Source organism: Protopterus annectens, chromosome 1.part0 (assembly GCF_019279795.1).
Source record: "Protopterus annectens isolate FY-2018-M chromosome 1.part0, PAN1.0, whole genome shotgun sequence".
Lineage (NCBI taxonomy): Eukaryota > Metazoa > Chordata > Ceratodontiformes > Protopteridae > Protopterus > Protopterus annectens.
In genome coordinates this window covers 802,075,897-802,095,938 of record NC_056725.1, presented here as the reverse complement: position 1 = coordinate 802,095,938, position 20,042 = coordinate 802,075,897, and the positions used below count along the sequence as shown (strand labels likewise).

Here is a 20,042-nt window from a genome sequence, read left to right as displayed (position 1 = left end):
ACTTAATAATAAATAATTAAAACACAAGACAATACTACTACACCTCAGAGATATCTAAGAGTTCAGAGATCACACAGAAACTTCAAATAATACAGTAGGACAGGTCTGATGTAAAAAAAAAAAAAAAAAAAAAAACAGTCTAACTTTCTAATCTTTAGCTAATCTTAAGAGAAAACAAAGTGCTATAATCCTACTTTACATAAAGAGCATAAGCAGTGCTGGGTTGATGGTCCAAGACAAACGCTTTCAGTCTCTCACTGAACAATAGTTTTTAAAACACTAACAAACAGCTCTGCTAAGGCCCTCCCAAATGACATCATCTTGACACTTAGTCTGGAGTTCCCAGGCAACCAAACTGCATTATTTAGCAAGCTAACACCTGCTCAGGAAACTACAAGAATAAAAGACATTTCACATGTATACTCTAACAATTATTCCTTAAATTAAGAGAATAGAAAGAATTTGTTCAGTCAGTCGCTTCGGCACCATTTTTTAGATAATTGTAACTTCAAAGAACATTTGAAATGTTTGGCTTCCTTACAGCAGATGGCAGTGTCACAAGAATCTTGAAGTTCACATTTTACAGTGTTTTCTTTCATTTAAGAACACAAGCCTGTGTTTTACATTTATTTATACCAATAATAGAATTATGTATCAAATTCTGTTTGACTAGGCTGGCAGCTTTTTCCCATCTTTCCCCAATCTTCACATCTCTTCCCCCCTGGATACCTCAAGCTAGTTTTTCAAGTGACCCTTGAGAAACACCACTTGAGAGGGTTTGGTCTATCTGGGTGTACCTCACCCCATTCCCAGTCTTGAGAGCCTGTCTGCATTGGCATTGCTACTCCCACTGCAGTGCTGCACTGACATATATGCTTGCAACCCCAGGCTCCATCTTAGCAACTTGGCATTTTGCTGACAGGCTCTGTTCAACCATGTTAGAGGGTTGTGATCTGTCATTACAGTGAATTTTCTTCCATACAGATAAGGTTGACGTTTTTGCAGTGCCCACACTACGGCTAGACATTCCTTTTCTACAGCTGCATAGCATTCCTCCCTGGATTGGAGCCTAAAACTGAGATAAACCACTGGGTGCTCTTCCCCCTCTGAAGAAATCTGGCTAAGTACAGCCCCCACCCCATGGTTCAAAGCATCCACTTGCACAACAGAACCTGGTGCTGCCATCCTTCTTTGGCACCAGCACTACTGGCGAGGCCCAGGGGGGTCCTCCCTAAGCTTCTTTAAGCTTCTGAAATGCCTGTTCACATGCTAGGGTCCACACTACCTTATCTGGCCTGTTCTTCTTTGTCAGGTCTGTGAGGGGAGCAGCTATGGTACTATAATTGGGGACGAACTTTCTGTAGTACCCTGCTGTCCCTAAGAATGCCCTCACCTGCTTTTTGGTAACAGGTGCAGGCCATGCCTGAATAGCTTCCACTTTGGCAGGTTCTGGCCTTATCTTACCACTCTCCACTCTATGTCCTAGGTAGGAGACCTCTGCCATACCCACCTGACATTTGCTCAGTTTAATGGTCAACCCTGTACTCTGATGTCTGCCCAGCACCTCCCTAACATGCTGAAGGTGCTCTGGCCAGGAATGGCTGTAGATGGAAATATCATCTAGGTAAGCATGGGCAAACCCTCCTGCTCCTGCTAGGATATTATCCACCAGCCTCTGAAAAGTTGCTGGGGCATTTTTCATCCCAAAGGACATCTTTGTGAACTCATACAATCCAAAAGGCGACACAAAGGCAGACCTCTCTAACACTGGCAGTCAAGGGCACCTGCCAGTAACCCTTGGTAAGATCAATGCTTGTAAGATACTTAGCCCCATCCAGCTGCTCTAGGGCCTCATCTGTCCTAGGCATGGGGTAAGCATCTGACTCTGTGTGACTATTTAATTTTGTGTAATCCACACAGAACCTGGTGCTGCCATCCTTCTTTGGCACCAGCACTACTGGCGAGGCCCAGGGACTGTTGGACTCTTGAATCACCCCTAGTTCCAACATCTCCTGTTCCTCTTCCCTCAGTCTATTTAACTCTCTCAGGCACCCTATAAGGGGCCTGCCTAATAGGCCTTTGGAGTCCTGTATCCACCTGGTGCTGCACCAGGTGGGTGCCCCTGGTTTCCCAGTGAACATGTCCCCAAATTCCTGCAGTACTGCTCGGATTTCTCGAACCTGGGTAGGAGATAGCTGCTGGGACATTGCTACCCCTTCCAGTGAGGTGTCAGCCCAAGCCTCACTGAGGAGATCAGTCCCCAGATCTCCCTCAGACTCCTCCTGCAATCCACTGCAAATGCTCAGCATAAAGGTCTCCCTGTCATGGTAAGGTTTCATCATGTTAACATGGTACAATTTGTGTCCCTGCCGTCTGCCTAGCACTTCCACCATGTAGTTAACATCACTTACCTTTCTTACCACCTTGTAGGGTCCCTCCCAAGCTGCTTGCAGCTTCTTGTGTCTGACGAGAATGAGATCCATTACCTGGTGCCCCACAGCATATTCTCTAGCTCGAGCATTCCTGTCATACCACACCTTTTTCTGTTGTTGGTCTTCTGCCAGGTTCTCCTGGGCCAAGCCCATAAGTTCCCTGAGCCTTGTCCTGAGGTTTAGGACGTATGCCACAACAGACTCCTTGTGAGACTCTCACTCACCTTCCCACTCATCTCAAATTAAATCTAGAGGTCTCCTCACCCTATGCCCATACAGCAACTCAAAGGGTGAAAAACTTGTGGATTCCTGGGGAACCTCTCTGTAAGCAAACAACAGATGGGGCAAATATTTGTCCCACTCCCCTTAAACTGATCTGCAAATGCCCGTAGCATGGACTTGATTGTAGAGTTTAACCTCTCAAAAAGACCATTAGTCTGGGGATGGTAGGGGGTGGTCTTCATGTGCTTCACCCCACAGGACATCCACAGACCAGCCAGCAGGTCTGACATGAAATTGGCACCTCGGTCAGTCAGTATTTCTTTTGGGAAACCTACCCTGCTGAAAATCTCTAACAAAGCATTTGCCACTTTCTCTGCCTTAATGGAGGACAAAGCCACTGCCTCAGGGTATCATGTAGCATAATCCACTACCACTAGGATATACATTTTCCCTGTGGAACGTGGGGTACTCAGAGGATCCACAATATCCATAGCTACCCTCTGAAATGGCTCGTCAATCACAGGCAAAGGCATCAAAAGAGCTATTACCTTATCTCCTGCCTTGCCTACCTTTTGGCACTGCTCACAGGTCCTGCAGTACCCTGTTACATCTCTGTAAATTCTAGGCCAGTAGAAGTTTTGCATAATACGCCTCTTTGTACGTTTTATGCCCATATCACCTGCAAAAGGAATATCATGGGCTATGGCTAGAAGTGCCAGATGGTAAGCTCTAGGCACTACCAACTGCTGTACTCTCTCACCTTCTAGCCCTCCCTCAGGGGTCCACTCTCTGTACAGTAACCCTTTGTCCCAGTATACAGATTTCCCCTTCCCTTGAGAATCAGGTGCCTCCCTTGCTACCTGCCTCAGGCCTTGCAATATAGGGTCTGAGAGCTGAGCCTGTCTCCTCTCTCTCCTTGTAACCCTTCCCAGCTCCCCTTCTACAGGAAGTCTGGCATCCTCTGACAGTGGTGCCTCACTGTCGGCTTGGGTACTACTACTCACCTCTACCTTTGCAGTTACCCTGTCCAAGGGAACATCAGTACCCACAAGCAGCTGTGGCTCACATTCAGTTTCACTGCTACAGAGTAGCTCCCTCCCTGAAGTAACCACCTCAGCAGTCCTGGCTGCAAGTATGCAGTCTGTCTGGGTCTCCCCCAGGCTACCAGACCCACATGCCTGTCTCCTAGCCTCACTGCATGAGTACATAGTACTGCCTCACCCAAATCCTTCCCCATCAGGACATCTGCAGGATGGTAGTTCCATAACCCTCTTGTCTCAAGACAACCCACTGTTGTCATTTTGTCTTTCTCACTTACTGGCTGCCTCACCTTTGGTTCCCCACCTTGCCTCCGTGGACATCTGTATGCCACATGGCCCCACTGGTTGAATTCAAAACATTTAACCCTAGCGCCTGGACATGTACCTTGACTAGTGGCTTCCCCTGCTACTGGTGGATTCTGTTGGGGCATTCTGTGCTGCCCATCATGGGTTCCTTTAGACCCATGAGCAGTACTGGGGGTCCCCTTCCTGTGCAGGGCTGTCCTACTGGCCAGGTATAGGTCTCCCTTCTTCCCCAGCTCGTCTGAAGTAGCACATTGTCTATCAGCTAACCAGATCCTCATGTTTTCAGGCAAAGTGCTAAGAGCTTGTTCCCTCACCAAAAGGTCTGCCAGCCCTTCAAAAGTGATGACCTGACATCCACTCACCCAGCTTATGAAAATAAGTGCTCAGTTCAACAACCTATTCACATACATTTTCATCTGCCTTGTGTCTGTGGTCAAGAAACTTTTTCCTATACATTTCAGGTGTTAGCTTAAAACATTGTAACAAACATTTCTTTACAGCAGTATAATTAAAACAGACAGAGGCAGGCATTTGTGATATACAAGTTACAGGTTTCCCATGGAGTAAGGGGGTCAGGAACCGTACCTAGAGCCTTTGGTCAACACTATACTGTTTGCATACCCTTTCAAACATGTGAATAAAACTATCAAAATTATCCCCCTCTTTAAATTGCGGAAGAAATGTACTGATCTGTTGTGCTTCTGGGGTCCAGTTACTCCCTTCCCCATTACCTCCATGACTCTGGTGAAGAGTCAGCATTTCCCTCTCATGCTTCCTCTGATGCTCCTTTTCTTCGGCTTCTATCTCCAAACGCCTAGCCTCCAGCTCAAGTCTCTTTAGCTCCAGCTGGATTTTTAAGTCCAATGCAGAAAGGTTGAGCTGTCCATTCTCTGAGGATATTGTATCTCCACTGCCAGTCTGATTGTCCTCCTGGATGCTGTTTACTGATGCAGCTGTAACCAAGGTTGCAATCAGGTCTGCCTCAGTCAGGTTTCCATGCACCAGTCCCCTTGCCTGGTGCATCTCCAGCAGCTGGCTCCTTGTCAGCTTTCCATATTCCTGTGCTGACATGCTGCCTGCTCACCCTGACTAACTAAGCTAACAAAAGAAATAAAACAATTGTGATCTGAACTGTTAGTGTACACTGCGTGGCTGATTTAGAGTACAAAACACTTTCAGAGATCACTGCACATAAGCTACAGAATTCACTCTACCCACACGTATACACTGCGTGGCTGATTTAGAGTACAAAACACTTTCAGAGATCACTGCACATAAGCTACAGGATTCACTCTACCCACACCACTGCCAAACAGATGTGAGGATCTCTTATCCCAGCCACTGCCAACCACTATGTGACGACCGTACCCTGGCCCAGAAGTCAAGGAGCTTCAGTCCTTACCACTATCACATCAGGGAGGTTGTCTCCTAGAAGAGGAAAGGATAACGAATACACACAGTAAAGTACAATTTCCGTTTAGTGCACACAGAGATCACAGTCACTCTGGGGCTGGTTGCTCCCTTGCTCTCCAGGTCCCCAATAAGACTCCCCACTGGCACAGCTATAGGGTCCAGATCTCAGCCTAGCTGGCAAGCTAACCTCCTGTACCCTCTCTGTCCAACCAGTGCTTTGTGCCCCTGCCCAGGTAGCTGACACACCACACACACTTTGAGATAAGTATTTATACAACTTCACAGACTCTCCTGTGGAAGGCTGCCCCAGATTCTCCAGCTGTGCCCCTTTAACCAGACTATACGGTAGTAATTTCTGCCACCACCAGCTAATATTATCAGCTACCCAAAGGCCCTTGAAAGGGTGTCCAATTATTACTGTGCAATATTATTATCCAATTGGTAATGTGATTATTTAGTCTAAGGCTTATTTTAGAGTGGCCTATTACAATGAACTCTATAAATATGCAATGTACTCTAGAGCGTACTTCTCTATACAAACTAGCCACAGGTAAATGTTTTTAAAATATTTAATAATAAATAATTAAAACACAAGACAATACTACTACACCACAGAGATATCTAAGAGTTCAGAGATCACACAGAAACTTAAAATAATACAGTAGGACATGTCTGATGTCAAAGAAAAACACTTAATCTAACTTTCTAATCTTTAGCTAATCTTAAGAGAAAACACAGTGCTATAATCCTGCTTATATGCATAAAGAGCATAAGCAGTGCTCGGTTGATGGTCCAAGACAAATGCTTTCGGTCTCACTGAACATTAGTTTTTAAAACACTAACAAAACAGCTGTGCTAAGGCCCTCCCAAATTACATCATCTTGACACTTAGTCTGGAGTTCCCAAGCAAACAAACTGCATTATTTAGCAAGCTAACATCTGCTCAGGAAACTACAACAATAAGACATTTCACATGTATACTCTAACAATTATTCCTTAAATTAAGAGAATAGAAAGAATGTGTTTAGCCAGTCGCTTCGGCACCATTTTTTAGATAATTGTAACTTCAAAGAACATTTGAAATGTTTGGCTTGATTTTCCTTACAGCAGATGGCAATGTTGCAACAGTCTTGAAGTTCACATTTTACAGTGTTTTCTTTCATTTAAGAACACAAGCCTGTATTTTACATTTATTTATACAAATAATAGAATTATGTATCAAATTCTATTTGGCTAGGCTGGCAGCCTTCTCCCATCTTTCCCCAGTCTTCACAGCCATGACAAGCTTTGACCTCCGTTTTGGTATAGCTATCCAACACACCTTCAGCTACTGGAGTCTTGACCTGGGTCATTTTGAATTCCATATCACTAACCTTTAATCACTGTACAGTAGAATCTATTGCAGTTATAGGAGTTGAACTCCTCCTGCACAGAATTATTTACTTGATAATTCTAGGATATGCTCACTGCACATTTGGATTTTTCAGGTTTGCCCAACTGTCACTAAATTGTTTTGACACAACTCATCACATGTGGTGATCAGTGAATAGCTCAGCACTTCTTTTGACCCAGGTGTCTAGCACATATGGACTTGGGTCAGATGACATGAAAGCAGAATCAGTCATCATTCATTGTGCTCTGGTACCAGTTTCACTTTTGAGAAGACTTGTATTCAGATGTGGTGTTATTTATGGATAGTCCACAACTAGTAGCACAGAAGTCAGATAATAGCTTGTCATTCAGGTTCAGATTGGTCAAGCTGTTCCTGTCAGTAATGTTACTTAGGTGTTTCCATCATTCGCCACAAGAGCATTGCTATCTTCTATGTGGACCTGCTGGCTCAGCTGGTGACTTCTTACCAAGCACCACTCTTACAGGCTTCAGTAATGCAAAATATTCCAAATCATTCCTGGGTGCATATGTATAAACAAGTTTTTTTTTTCTTTCTGGCCCAAACAGTTACATTGAGGTGATTAATCTTGTGTCAGAAACTCCATCTGTGTAACACCAAGCTGATGAGTTGTGAATATCTCCACTCGTACATGGGACTTTTCCAGAAAAGCATTTCCAGAGTAAGATAAGGAGAGATCCTCCATGGTCAAACAGTCTGTTCTAGAGCCAGTGTTCTATGTAGAGGGAAATAAATTTTATATTGGTAGTTCTTTTCAATCTCTTGCACATGTTCTGTCTCCTTTCCCAACGATGAGGTGGTATTTCTCCCTCCAGGAGTCAGTTTCCATTGTCCATCACAATCTTTTCCTCTTCTGCCTCTATGATGTTGTAGCTGACCCAGTTTTCACTTTGTAGTACTGAGTACACACAGTAACTCAGCTTATCTTTTTTGGGTTGAATCCAGCCCAATTGTGTGGGTCACATGGCCACCAGGTGCTCTCTGGCAAACATGACTGTCATTCCTGTTTCCACTGGTGGGTCTTTGTGTGCCTGATTGGGTGAAGTTCAGTTGTAATTTTAAACCAGCCATTATATGAGGCTCGATATTTTTGGATTTTTCTTTGTCTGGTACTTTCCGCTAGACAACTTTGCCAAGGATGACACTTTGAGGAGCACAGTGCAACAGACAGTATAACTGAAAGCATTACAGCTTAGTGCAGACCTTTTTAACATGGTAATGTGCCCAGGAGAGTAGCCTTTGGTTTCTGTTTGTGTAAAAAAAAAAAAAAAAAAGTAAATCAGATTGTTTTAATGTCGTAGTGCTGATAATTAATGAGCACAACGTAAGTGTTCACCCATGAACATCAGTTTCACTGGATTTGTGAAGACATCATATTCTGAACTCAGAAGACAAAAAGATCAGTGCTTTACTAAGAATATTACTTTAACTTTTAATTATCTTTGTTTTTGTTTTGAATGTATACTTTAAAATGTTAAAACTTGGAAGAGCGCTGCACTTTTAAAAGCAGATTTGAAAATGCTTCTACCTATTTTGTCTTGCTGTCATATTCATATATTTCATATCTTTCTTTACCCTAATAACAGGGCCAAATACTTACAGTGGGTCTTCAACAGAATTCACTGCAGGACAGGATATTTACAAAGACCTAAGAGACAAACGGGGTAAAAGGTACAGTGTTTTTATGACATTTACTTTTGTGTTAATACTTGCATTTGGATTTCAGTTTAGGGAATTGAGGTTTGTGGTTTTAGTGTTTTATGACGCACTCATATGTTACATGTCTGTAAGAGATGACAGCTACTGACATCCTGACCAGAAACAGTAAAACTTATTCCATCTTTCTTACTTTGATTAGATGACTATTTTCCAGTGGTGTGTCAAAATACAGTCTGCCTTATGTTTTGCAGGTCATGTTTTCTGCTTGCCAAAAGTAAGCCTTGATCCTGCACTAATGTGTACTATTACATGCATTGTAAAGGAGTGATGGCATGCGAGGAAGCACTTTAATAAATATGAATTGCTGGCATCCTGTATGAAAAAAAAATACATAAGTTGAGCTTGCACTGTTAAAAGCCACTTGACCAGTCACTCTCAAAATGATTTATTATTTCATAGTTTTTACATTTGTTGCATGCGGTCTACTCAGACCTTCAAAACTGCAGACTCCTGAATTCCAGATTTCTATGTATATTTTATAAAATCAGGGGAAAAATATAGGCTGAGTGGGATCCTTCCTGCTCATGTGCCCAAACACACAACCCTATACAGTTAAGGGTAAATGTAACATCATTGTTGAATCAATGAACAGATAATTAGATGTCAGAGGACAGTCAAATGGAATTAAGTCATGTTCTTGACAGAGACATCTACAACACCGTACTGCATTCTTTGATCTTCTTTCCATTATTCATCCAAGGGAAGTATTTCCACCCCTCCAGCGTTCAGTTTTAGGAAAGAACCTCCTCTGTAATTTCCATTCTTCTGGTTATGATTAACAGCATCAGCACAAGAAAAAATGTAGCCTTTTTCTATTAGTTTATTTCATTGCACAAATCTGTGGTCTACATCATACAACTCAACCATTTGAAAGTCCAGCCTCTCTCATATCAGTTATAACTTAAAAAGCAAAACTAGGCTTATAATTGTGGTTTGTAATGCTTAAGGTGATCTGACGTTACTGTGTTATTCGGTCATTTAGTTTTCACACTGGGTGAAAGTCAGGGATGGTATTTTAACTAATGCAGTGCTAAACTAAATTACTGTTATTGACACAAGCAAATCTTGTTAACTTTTCTAAGTGGTTATTGTTAGGGTGGGGAAAAATTTACCCGCATGAAGTGATGGCAACAGGGCACACGTTCTTGATGTTCACTCTAATGCAGCAGCATAGGAGATTGTATTCTTTCTTTGGGAGATGCATTCAAAACTCATAGTTTACCAGAGCACTAAACTTTTTACATTCATTTCCAGAGCACCTGTTTTACCCAGTAGACTACGTCATGCCACACTCTTCTCAATTAAATACTGTTTGGGTTTCTTGGCTTGAAAGTACCCATAAACACCTAAAAATCAAGGGCATTTAGAAGTCATGTTACTGAAACACTGTTTTTTATGGGGTCATTTGCATATTATCCCATGGGCCTCCACAAGGTTTTAAGTTATTGCACAGTGAAGACTATAGCTTGGCTGAGTCTGTCTTGCAATTTGTTTTATCCAGAAGGTACTGCATATGGGTGCAGAAATCACTTGCATGGCTGTCATCTTTGGGGGAGGATAGTTTTTTTTTTTTCCAAACATCAGGGAAATAGCCTACTAGTAATATTCATGGAAAGTGTTACAAATGCTTATTATTCCATTGGTCAAGTTTTATATAATGACTTTAGCCCAAATAATACATATTGTTTTGGTACAACTATTCAAGTAGCAACAATTTTGTATTTGTTAATATTGGCAATGCACATGTATAAGGCTGAAAGTGCAAAGTTTTATGTATCTGTCCAAGTGCTGTATTGGCCAATATAGATGATAAATTAGTAGTTGGTATATATAGGCCTTGCTAGGGTATGCCAAAGGGTGCAGCTGCTCCAGGTGCAAGGTGTTATGGGTGCAATCAGTGGGTGCCTATTGGTCGGTACTGCAGTACCAGCATTCAGAAGTGAACGCTTACACAGCCTGAGCACTTCTAGTGTATTCTAAGCTGTAGCAAGTCATTTGCTACAGTTTTTCTTAGGTAGGTACTAGGCTATTGACCCAAGAGCCTAAATAAGCCTAGCCAAAAAGATTCTCTAGCTTTCGCCACCCAAGAAAATTATTTTCCTGTGCTCCTGTCGAGCACAGCTACAGCAGTGATCCCTGGGATGAAGTTCCTGTTTCTCATCCATTTATCAAGATTTTTCTTGAAGAGTGCTAATGAGGAGCTTTGTTTGATATGAATTGGTAGCTTGTTCCAGAGTATGGGAAGTCTCTGGGAAAGGAAACCATCCCTCCAGCATGTTCTTTTTATTGTGGTGACAAGGTTTAGGTCCCTAGAGTGTGTAGCTCAGAGGGATTGGGATTTCTTTAGGTGGAGCATGTCCAGCAACTCTGGGTTTCACATAGCTTTGTATGTTAGGCAGAGATCACCTCGGAGTAAGTGATATGCGACGGAGTAAAGCTGGAGTTATTTGAGACTGTCAGCATAGGGCATCTGTTTGAGGCCAGTAATCTTCTTTGTGAGGTATTTTTGCGGCCTTTCCAGCTGTTGTAGATGTCTTGTGAGGCACATACCAAAAGGGGCATTGTGCTCTATAATGGGTCTAATGAGTGACTAGTAGAGGGGAACAATGACCTCTTTTTTCCTAGATGAGAACCCTTTTGTGATGGTGTGTGCCACATAGAAGGATTTCCTGACCACTGTGGCAGTGTGATTATTAAAGGAGAGACTACTGTCCACCTGGGTCCCAAGGTCTCATCACACTTTCGGTGTTAGACTGATGCCTATGTGGTAGTTCATGGGTACAGAGTTTTGACTAAAGGAGATGACAATGCACTTCTTGGCAATGAGCTTGAGGCCATGGCTCTGACACCAGGCATCTGTCTCAGTGAGGCCCTTTTGTAGGATATCCACATCATTTGGGGATTCGATTATGGCTCCTAGTTTGCAATCATCTGCGAACTTAGTTAGCCAGAGACCTTCTGTGTTAGGCTGTACTTCAGAGAAGTACAGTGCAATGAAAAAGTATTTGCAATCTTCCTGATTGTTTTTTTGCATGTTTGTCACACTTAAATTTTTCAGATCATCAAACAAATTTAAATATTTGACAAAGATAACCCAAGTAAACACAAAATGCAGTTTTTTTAAGTGATGATAAGGGAAAAAAAACTATCCAAACCTACATGGTCCTATGTGAAAAAGTAATTGCCCCCCTTGTTAAATCATGAAGTAATTGTGGTTAATCATATTTTTGGGAAAGCAGAGTTCAATTTCACTAGCCACACCCAGGCCTGAGTACTACCAGACCTGTTGAATCAAGAGATCACTTAAATAGGACCTGTCAGACAAAGTGAAGTAGGCCAAAAGATCCCAAAAAGGAAGACATCATGTCGCAATCTAAAGAAAATTCTGGAACAGAAGAGAAACAAAGTAATTGACATCTATCAGTATGGAAAAGGGGACGGCCGCGGTGGTGCAGCGGTTAGCGTTGCCACCTCACAGCAAGAGGTTCTTTCAGTTCGATCCTCAGCTGGGATGCCTTCTGTGCGGAGTCTGCATGTCCTCCCTGTGGTCGCGTGGGTTTTCTCCGGGTGCTCCGGTTTCCTCCCACATCCCAAAGACATGTGCTGTAGGTGGAGTGGACACTATCTAAATTGCCCCTAGGCGTGAAGGCATGCATGTGTGCGCCTTCTGTGGAAAGATTGGGTGGCAGGCTGGCAACTCGACACCGTAAAATTCCACTGCCAGTCATGAGCGGACAGGTGATCCGCTGTGGCGACCCCTAACCGGGAAAAGCTGAAAGAAGAAGTCTGGAAAAGGTTACAAAGCCATTTCTAAAGCTTTGGGACTCCAGCAAACCATGGTGAGAGCCATTATCCACAAATGGAGAAAACATGGAACAGTGGTGAACCTTCCCAGGAGCGGCCGGCCGACAAAAATTACCCAAAGACCACAGTGATGACTCATCCAAGAGATCACAAAACAGCCCACAACAACATCTAAAAGAACTGCAGGCCTCACTTGCCTCAGTTAAGGTCAGTGTTCATGACTCAACCATAAGAAAGAGACTGGGCAAAAATGGCATGCATGGCAGAGTTTCAAGGTGAAAACCACTGCTGACCAGAAAGAACATAAAGCTCATCTCACTTTTGACAAAAAACATCTTTATCCCCAAGACTTTTGGGAAAAGGACTGACAAAACAAAAGTTTAACTTTTTGGGAGGTGTGCATCCAGTTACAGCTGGCGTAAAAATAGCGCAGCATTTCAGAAAAAGAACATCATGCCAACAGTCAAACGTGGTGGGTAGTGTGATGGTCTGGGGCTGTTTTGCTGCTTCTGGACCTGGACGAATTGCTGTAATTGATGGAACCATGAATTCTGCTCTCTACTAAAAAATCCTGAAGGAGAATGTCCGGCCATCAGTTTGTGACCTCAAGCTGAAGTGCACTTGGGTTCTGCAGCAGGGCAATGATCCAAAACACACCAGCAAGTCCACCTCTGAATGGCTTAAAAAAAAAAAAACAAAATGAAGGTTTTGGAGTGGCCTAGTCAAAGTCCGGACTTGAATCCAATTGAGATGCTGTGGCATGACCTTAAAAAGGCGGTTCATGCTCTGAAACCCTCCAATATGTCTGAATTAAAACCTTTGAAAAACACCCCGGTGTCTTCCAATAAGCGTAACAGTTCCAAAAGACAACTCTCCAATTGTTAAAATGCTGATTTAATCCACATAACGCCAACCGGAACAAAAACTGTAACATCCACAGAAACAGGAACAAAAGAACTACATATAACTCAACGGACAAACAAAAAACGCTAAATGCAGTTTAGCGCTTTCAACTAATTCACTATGGTCTTCTTCAGAACTGCATGTAAAAGCATTCAATTCATTTAAATTAACTTTTTGGCGCCAAAAAAACATGACGTGTCTTAAAGGTACTTCGTTAAAATCTATAATAACATACATTGTTTGCAACGAAAATTCATTATTACACCTTAATAATTGATTCATAAACATCTCTTATAAACACGCAAATTGTAAGTTTGCTAAAAACTGTTCAAAGATTGGTGAACGGACTTGATCAAATCAATATATGTAATATAAATATAAAATAAAAGATATCAAAATCAACAACACAATATATTATATTATTGAAATACTGAACAATCACTCAATACTATAATGCCTATAAAAACCTTAAAAAAAATATAAAAATATATAAAAATATATAAATAAATGTAAATATATAAACATATGTAAACATTGGTATCTGATGACAGTAATACATGAAATTGCTATTAAATAACACAGTGCTTATGTGGTTGCTATTACAAATAAATATATATATAAATGTATATATAAATATGTATAAAAATATGTTTAAAATATAAGAAAATGATATATATGCAAAAGAAATATATTTATATATAATGTATGTCTAAAAAGTATGTGATAGATATTTCCTGTGATATACTGCCATAATGTGTATAGAGTATATATGTATGTATATCTCAACTTTAGAGTATAACAGGGCTGCCACATATACAATATCACTGGTATACACATATGGAAAACAAAGTATGAAAAACAAAATGTGTATTCATAAGCTAGTGCCTTCTAAGTGAGGAGACTTTTAATAGAAATACTGTCGTTCAATCCTGGTGGTGTGGTCGCATCCAGAAATAGTTGCCACCAACTTTCCCTATATGCTATAAGAGCTTTAATGTCACCACCCCTAGGATTGTTTGGAATTACTTCCAATATTAAAAATTTAAACGTGTGTTTCTCCTAACTGTTGTACATGTCTAGATAAAGCATTAGTAACATCCTTCATCCTAATGCTATATAAGTGATTATAAATGCGCTTTTTTATGCATCGTTCAGTACGTCCCACATAAAAAGCCTCACAGGAATCGCATTTGGCTAAATAAATAACCTGTCGTGTGTTGCAATTTCCCTTTTTACATTTTATTATACTTTTGTGTCCATTCTCTAATCTTAAATCGCCTTGACGATACATGTATTTACAGTAGTTGCAAAAACCACATTTGTTACTACTCTTTACAGCTGTTGTATTACTCACTTCTTTAATGTGGTGTTCCAATAATTTCTTCATGTTGAAACCCATCCGATATACAAATTTAGGTTTCTTACCCAATATATTAACTAAGTATTGGTCACTACTGATCAGGTGCCAAAATTGAACAATAATTTGTTTAATTTTATCCGACCCTGTATTATATGGTATAATGCATGCTCTTAAATAACTGGGTCCCAATCCTTTATTGTTCAAAACAGGCCGATTTTGAATATCACCCGACCCCAAAAACGGTGTATATTTAGTGCCCCGATTCCTCATAATATCTGTAATGATTTCATCCATCATGTTTTGTGGATAACCACAATGAATCAATTATTAAGGTGTAATAATGAATTTTCGTTGCAAACAATGTATGTTATTATAGATTTTAACGAAGTACCTTTAAGACACGTCATGTTTTTTTGGTGCCAAAAAGTTAATTTAAATGAATTGAATGCTTTTACATGCAGTTCTGAAGAAGACCATAGTGAATTGGTTGAAAGCGCTAAACTGCATTTAGCGTTTTTTGTTTGTCCGTTGAGTTATATGTAGTTCTTTTGTTCCTGTTTCTGTGGATGTTACAGTTTTTGTTCCGGTTGGCGTTATGTGGATTAAATCAGCATTTTAACAATTGGAGAGTTGTCTTTTGGAACTGTTACGCTTATTGGAAGACACCGGGGTGTTTTTCAAAGGTTTGCATTCTTTTGGAATTCTGTTTATGATGTCGTTATCTACTCCGGCGGCTTCCGGCGAGAACGCCAACAGCACACTCCTTCAGGAGAATCCAGCGCCTGTGGAACATCATGAGTATGTACCGGACAACAAAAACGCAATTGAAGCATTCAATTCTGAATTGGCAGAATTGAGAGGTGAGGTTAAACAGTTAACTGCATTGGTCACTAGGTTGTTGCAGGGTGATATGGCAATTTACCAACGGGACTTTCCTTTACCCTCTAATACTATTAACGGTTCAAAGAACCAAGTAGCGAAACCCGCGCATGGTTCGCAACATTTAGGGGTGAAGAGTAATGGTACAACCAATGTGACCAACAACGGACATGTTAAACAATTTATTCTTAATGGAGAAGTAGATAAGGGTAATTTTAAGGTTTGCAACGATAATTTGTCTGACCATTTGGGGGAGCATTCCAATGACAGTTTTGACATTCCCAATGGTCAGAAACCTACACATATAAGTCCTGTTCCAGGTTTGGACATTATTGTACCTTTATCCAGTAGCAACATCAATATTTCTGACTTCACTTTTGACTTTTCCATATATGACTACGATTTAGAGGCCAAGAGAATTGGTACTAAACCCAAGAGGGGGCCACCCAACAAGACTTATTCGACTGTGACTGCCAACAGGGTTAATTTGAATGAGTCTGGTAAATACCAACACAACCCACATTCAGTGGTGGGGTCTGGCACTAGGGTGCTTGGTTCTGACTTATTCAATCAATTTTTATCTTTTGATTTCCTTGTCGACAATAATGAAGTATTCGATAGGGTGGCACCAATATCAAGTCGTTTTAACACCTATGAGACTGTCAATTTGAAGACCATGATTTATTCTTTGGGGAAGATGCTCAAGACCATCAATGGACTCAAAGTGGACATTATGTATTTACAGAAATGTATTGATGACAAGATAGTTCCTAAAGGGTTAAGATTCTTTAAGCTACCCTTAGGTATTGATTTAACGGATGAGTGTACTAAAGAATTTAATGACTTCTTTGATAAATGTGGATTTAATTATATTGGTTTACTTATGAAATATTACGATGAGAGATTAAGTAAGTCCATTCATGAGGTGGAATTATTGAACACTCAAATAGTTAATGACTTAGTTTTCAAAGATTGGGAAAAACTATACAACAAGCAATATATGGAAGCTAAAAAATGGGCAAACACACTATGCAAGAGGAAATTAGATAAAATTAAGAGGGATAGGGAACAATATCACCAACAAACAGCGTATGTGTGGCCGAGGAAAAGGAATTCTCAAGGGAATCAACGTAGGGTCCCTGACACTAATGATGGTGAAGGGATGTCGTGTCATGACACCGATCATGAGCTTGAAGAGAATCAAGGTACTGAATTCCAACAGGATTTTCGGGCAAATTTGAGACCCAATTATCCCCCATTTCAGAGCAGGGGGTCAAGGGCCTACACCAGGAGGAAGTAGCAAGGGTGGAAGCCCGCAGGATGTACTCTATAGGTAGGGGGAGTGTAGCTAACTCAGCACACACTCACATTCACTTACTAGAGAATAGACCATCAGATGATATTAGTTCAGAAGTAGACAATCCGATCTTAGTTAATGGTAAGGTGTCATCCTACCGGCATTTTCACATATATAATTACACGGATTTGATAATAGACAAAGTATATTTCAATCTGTTGGAGAAAGGGTTGAAATATATACCTAATCCTAAGTTTTCATTAACTGATGTATTGATAGATTTCAAAAAATACATCAGGAAAATTAATTTGGAGGTTTATTTCAAAGACAAAAATATTTCCAATGGTACAAACGATGACAGTAAAGACATCAAGGGGTCTGACTTGACCATTGGGAGTAAATTCACACCTCCGAATCATCCAATTATCGACACCTTTGATAAGGTTGTCACTAGGGAGATATACAGTGCATACAAACATTTCAGCAAGGCTGATGAATTCAGCAATTTGTCTTTGGAGGAAAGAGATTTAATTAAATCTATAAGAAGTAATAAAGCTATTAGATTGATGAAACCTGACAAAGGGGGGGGCATAGCTATCTACGATAGTTTGAAATATACACAAAAAATTTATGATATTTTGCATAACACAGAGAATTATGCTACAATTTCTAGGAATCAATTACATATTGCCTACCGTAGGATTGATTCCTATATTGAGGAATTTCTTTTGGATGGGAGAATTACCACTGAGATTTACAAATACATTAAAGTGGAATATCCTAAGTTAGCCACAATGGTGGGCATTCCAAAAACTCATAAAAATTGTGATGATCCCCCCCTGAGACCCATAGTTTCGGGTAGTGAATCTAAAACTTTTAAGATGGGCAAGTTTATTGACACAACTTTAAAGAACATTTACACACTAATTCCACATATGGTTAAGGATTCGTGGTGTTTCCTTTCAAAGTACCCAGTTTCTGGCCCAGAGAATTTTGACACTAAATTTATCATTACTATTGATGTGATTGATTTATTCTCATGTATCCCTAAGGAAAAGGGGCTAGAGGCCTTCTCCAACAGCTTGAGGAGGCACACAGATTTGGAATGGGATACCATCAGCCTGTTAACTGAAATGATGACACTAGTTCTAGAGAATAACTATATTTACTTTGAAGGTGAGATCTTCCAGCAGACTAGGGGTGTTGCGATGGGGGCGGCGTGCGCCCCCATCTACGCTAACCTAGTCATGCTTTATTGGGAAGATGAAATTTTGTTTAAGAACCCACTTTTTTCCAAAGTTACATACTACTCCAGATTTCTGGATGATATATATTTGTTGTGGCAAGGAACTTTTGAAGAATTGCAGACGTTTATAGATTTTATCAACTACAGTAGTGACTATTTAAAGTTCACTTATGCTTTTGATTCTAAGGGCTTGCCATATTTGGATACATTAGTAACTCATCACAATGGGAAAGTGAATTCCAAAATTTATAGGAAGTCCACCTTTTCGAACAATTATCTAGAGTTTACTAGTTGTCACCCTTCCAGATTGAAATTTAATGTCTTTAAGGGACAATGCATTAGGGCCGTTAGAATGGTATCGGATCTAGTGGATTTACAGATGGAATTTTTACAAATTCAGGGTTACTTTAGGGAACGTGGTTATCCACAAAACATGATGGATGAAATCATTACAGATATTATGAGGAATCGGGGCACTAAATATACACCGCTTTTGGGGTCGGGTGATATTCAAAATCGGCCTGTTTTGAACAATAAAGGATTGGGACCCAGTTATTTAAGAGCATGCATTATACCATATAATACAGGGTCGGATAAAATTAAACAAATTATTGTTCAATTTTGGCACCTGATCAGTAGTGACCAATACTTAGTTAATATATTGGGTAAGAAACCTAAATTTGTATATCGGATGGGTTTCAACATGAAGAAATTATTGGAACACCACATTAAAGAAGTGAGTAATACAACAGCTGTAAAGAGTAGTAACAAATGTGGTTTTTGCAACTACTGTAAATACATGTATCGTCAAGGCGATTTAAGATTAGAGAATGGACACAAAAGTATAATAAAATGTAAAAAGGGAAATTGCAACACACGACAGGTTATTTATTTAGCCAAATGCGATTCCTGTGAGGCTTTTTATGTGGGACGTACTGAACGATGCATAAAAAAGCGCATTTATAATCACTTATATAGCATTAGGATGAAGGATGTTACTAATGCTTTATCTAGACATGTACAACAGTTAGGAGAAACACACGTTTAAATTTTTAATATTGCAAGTAATTCCAAACAATCCTAGGGGTGGTGACATTAAAGCTCTTATAGCATATAGGGAAAGTTGGTGGCAACTATTTCTGGATGCGACCACACCACCAGGATTGAACGACAGTATTTCTATTAAAAGTCTCCTCACTTAGAAGGCACTAGCTTATGAATACACATTTTGTTTTTCATACTTTGTTTTCCATATGTGTATACCAGTGATATTGTATATGTGGCAGCCCTGTTATACTCTAAAGTTGAGATATACATACATATATACTCTATACACATTATGGCAGTATATCACAGGAAATATCTATCACATACTTTTTAGACATACATTATATATAAATATATTTCTTTTGCATATATATCATTTTCTTATATTTTAAACATATTTTTATACATATTTATATATACATTTATATATATATTTGTTTGTAATAGCAACCACATAAGCACTGTGTTATTTAATAGCAATTTCATGTATTACTGTCATCAGATACCAATGTTTACATATGTTTATATATTTACATTTATTTATATATTTTTATATATTTTTATATATTTTTTTAAGGTTTTTATAGGCATTATAGTATTGAGTGATTGTTCAGTATTTCAATAATATAATATATTGTGTTGTTGATTTTGATATCTTTTATTTTATATTTATATTACATATATTGATTTGATCAAGTCCGTTCACCAATCTTTGAACAGTTTTTAGCAAACTTACAATTTGCGTGTTTATAAGAGATGTTTATGAATCAATTATTAAGGTGTAATAATGAATTTTCGTTGCAAACAATGTATGTTATTATAGATTTTAACGAAGTACCTTTAAGACACGTCATGTTTTTTTGGCGCCAAAAAGTTAATTTAAATGAATTGAATGCTTTTACATGCAGTTCTGAAGAAGACCATAGTGAATTGGTTGAAAGCGCTAAACTGCATTTAGCGTTT

At 39.9% G+C, this 20,042-nt stretch overlaps 1 protein-coding gene across 12 annotated transcripts in view; it reads left to right on the top strand.

Moving 5' to 3' along the window:
* AFDN (afadin, adherens junction formation factor) overlaps positions 1-20,042 on the top strand; it is a 3,286,836-nt gene that overhangs the window by 3,172,061 nt on the left and 94,733 nt on the right. For all 12 annotated transcript variants that reach the window (XM_044063225.1, XM_044063199.1, XM_044063191.1 and 9 more), the window contains one exon: positions 8,411-8,495. In XM_044063225.1, the coding sequence (XP_043919160.1) occupies positions 8,411-8,495 (85 nt within the window). The remainder of the gene's footprint in view (positions 1-8,410; positions 8,496-20,042) is intronic.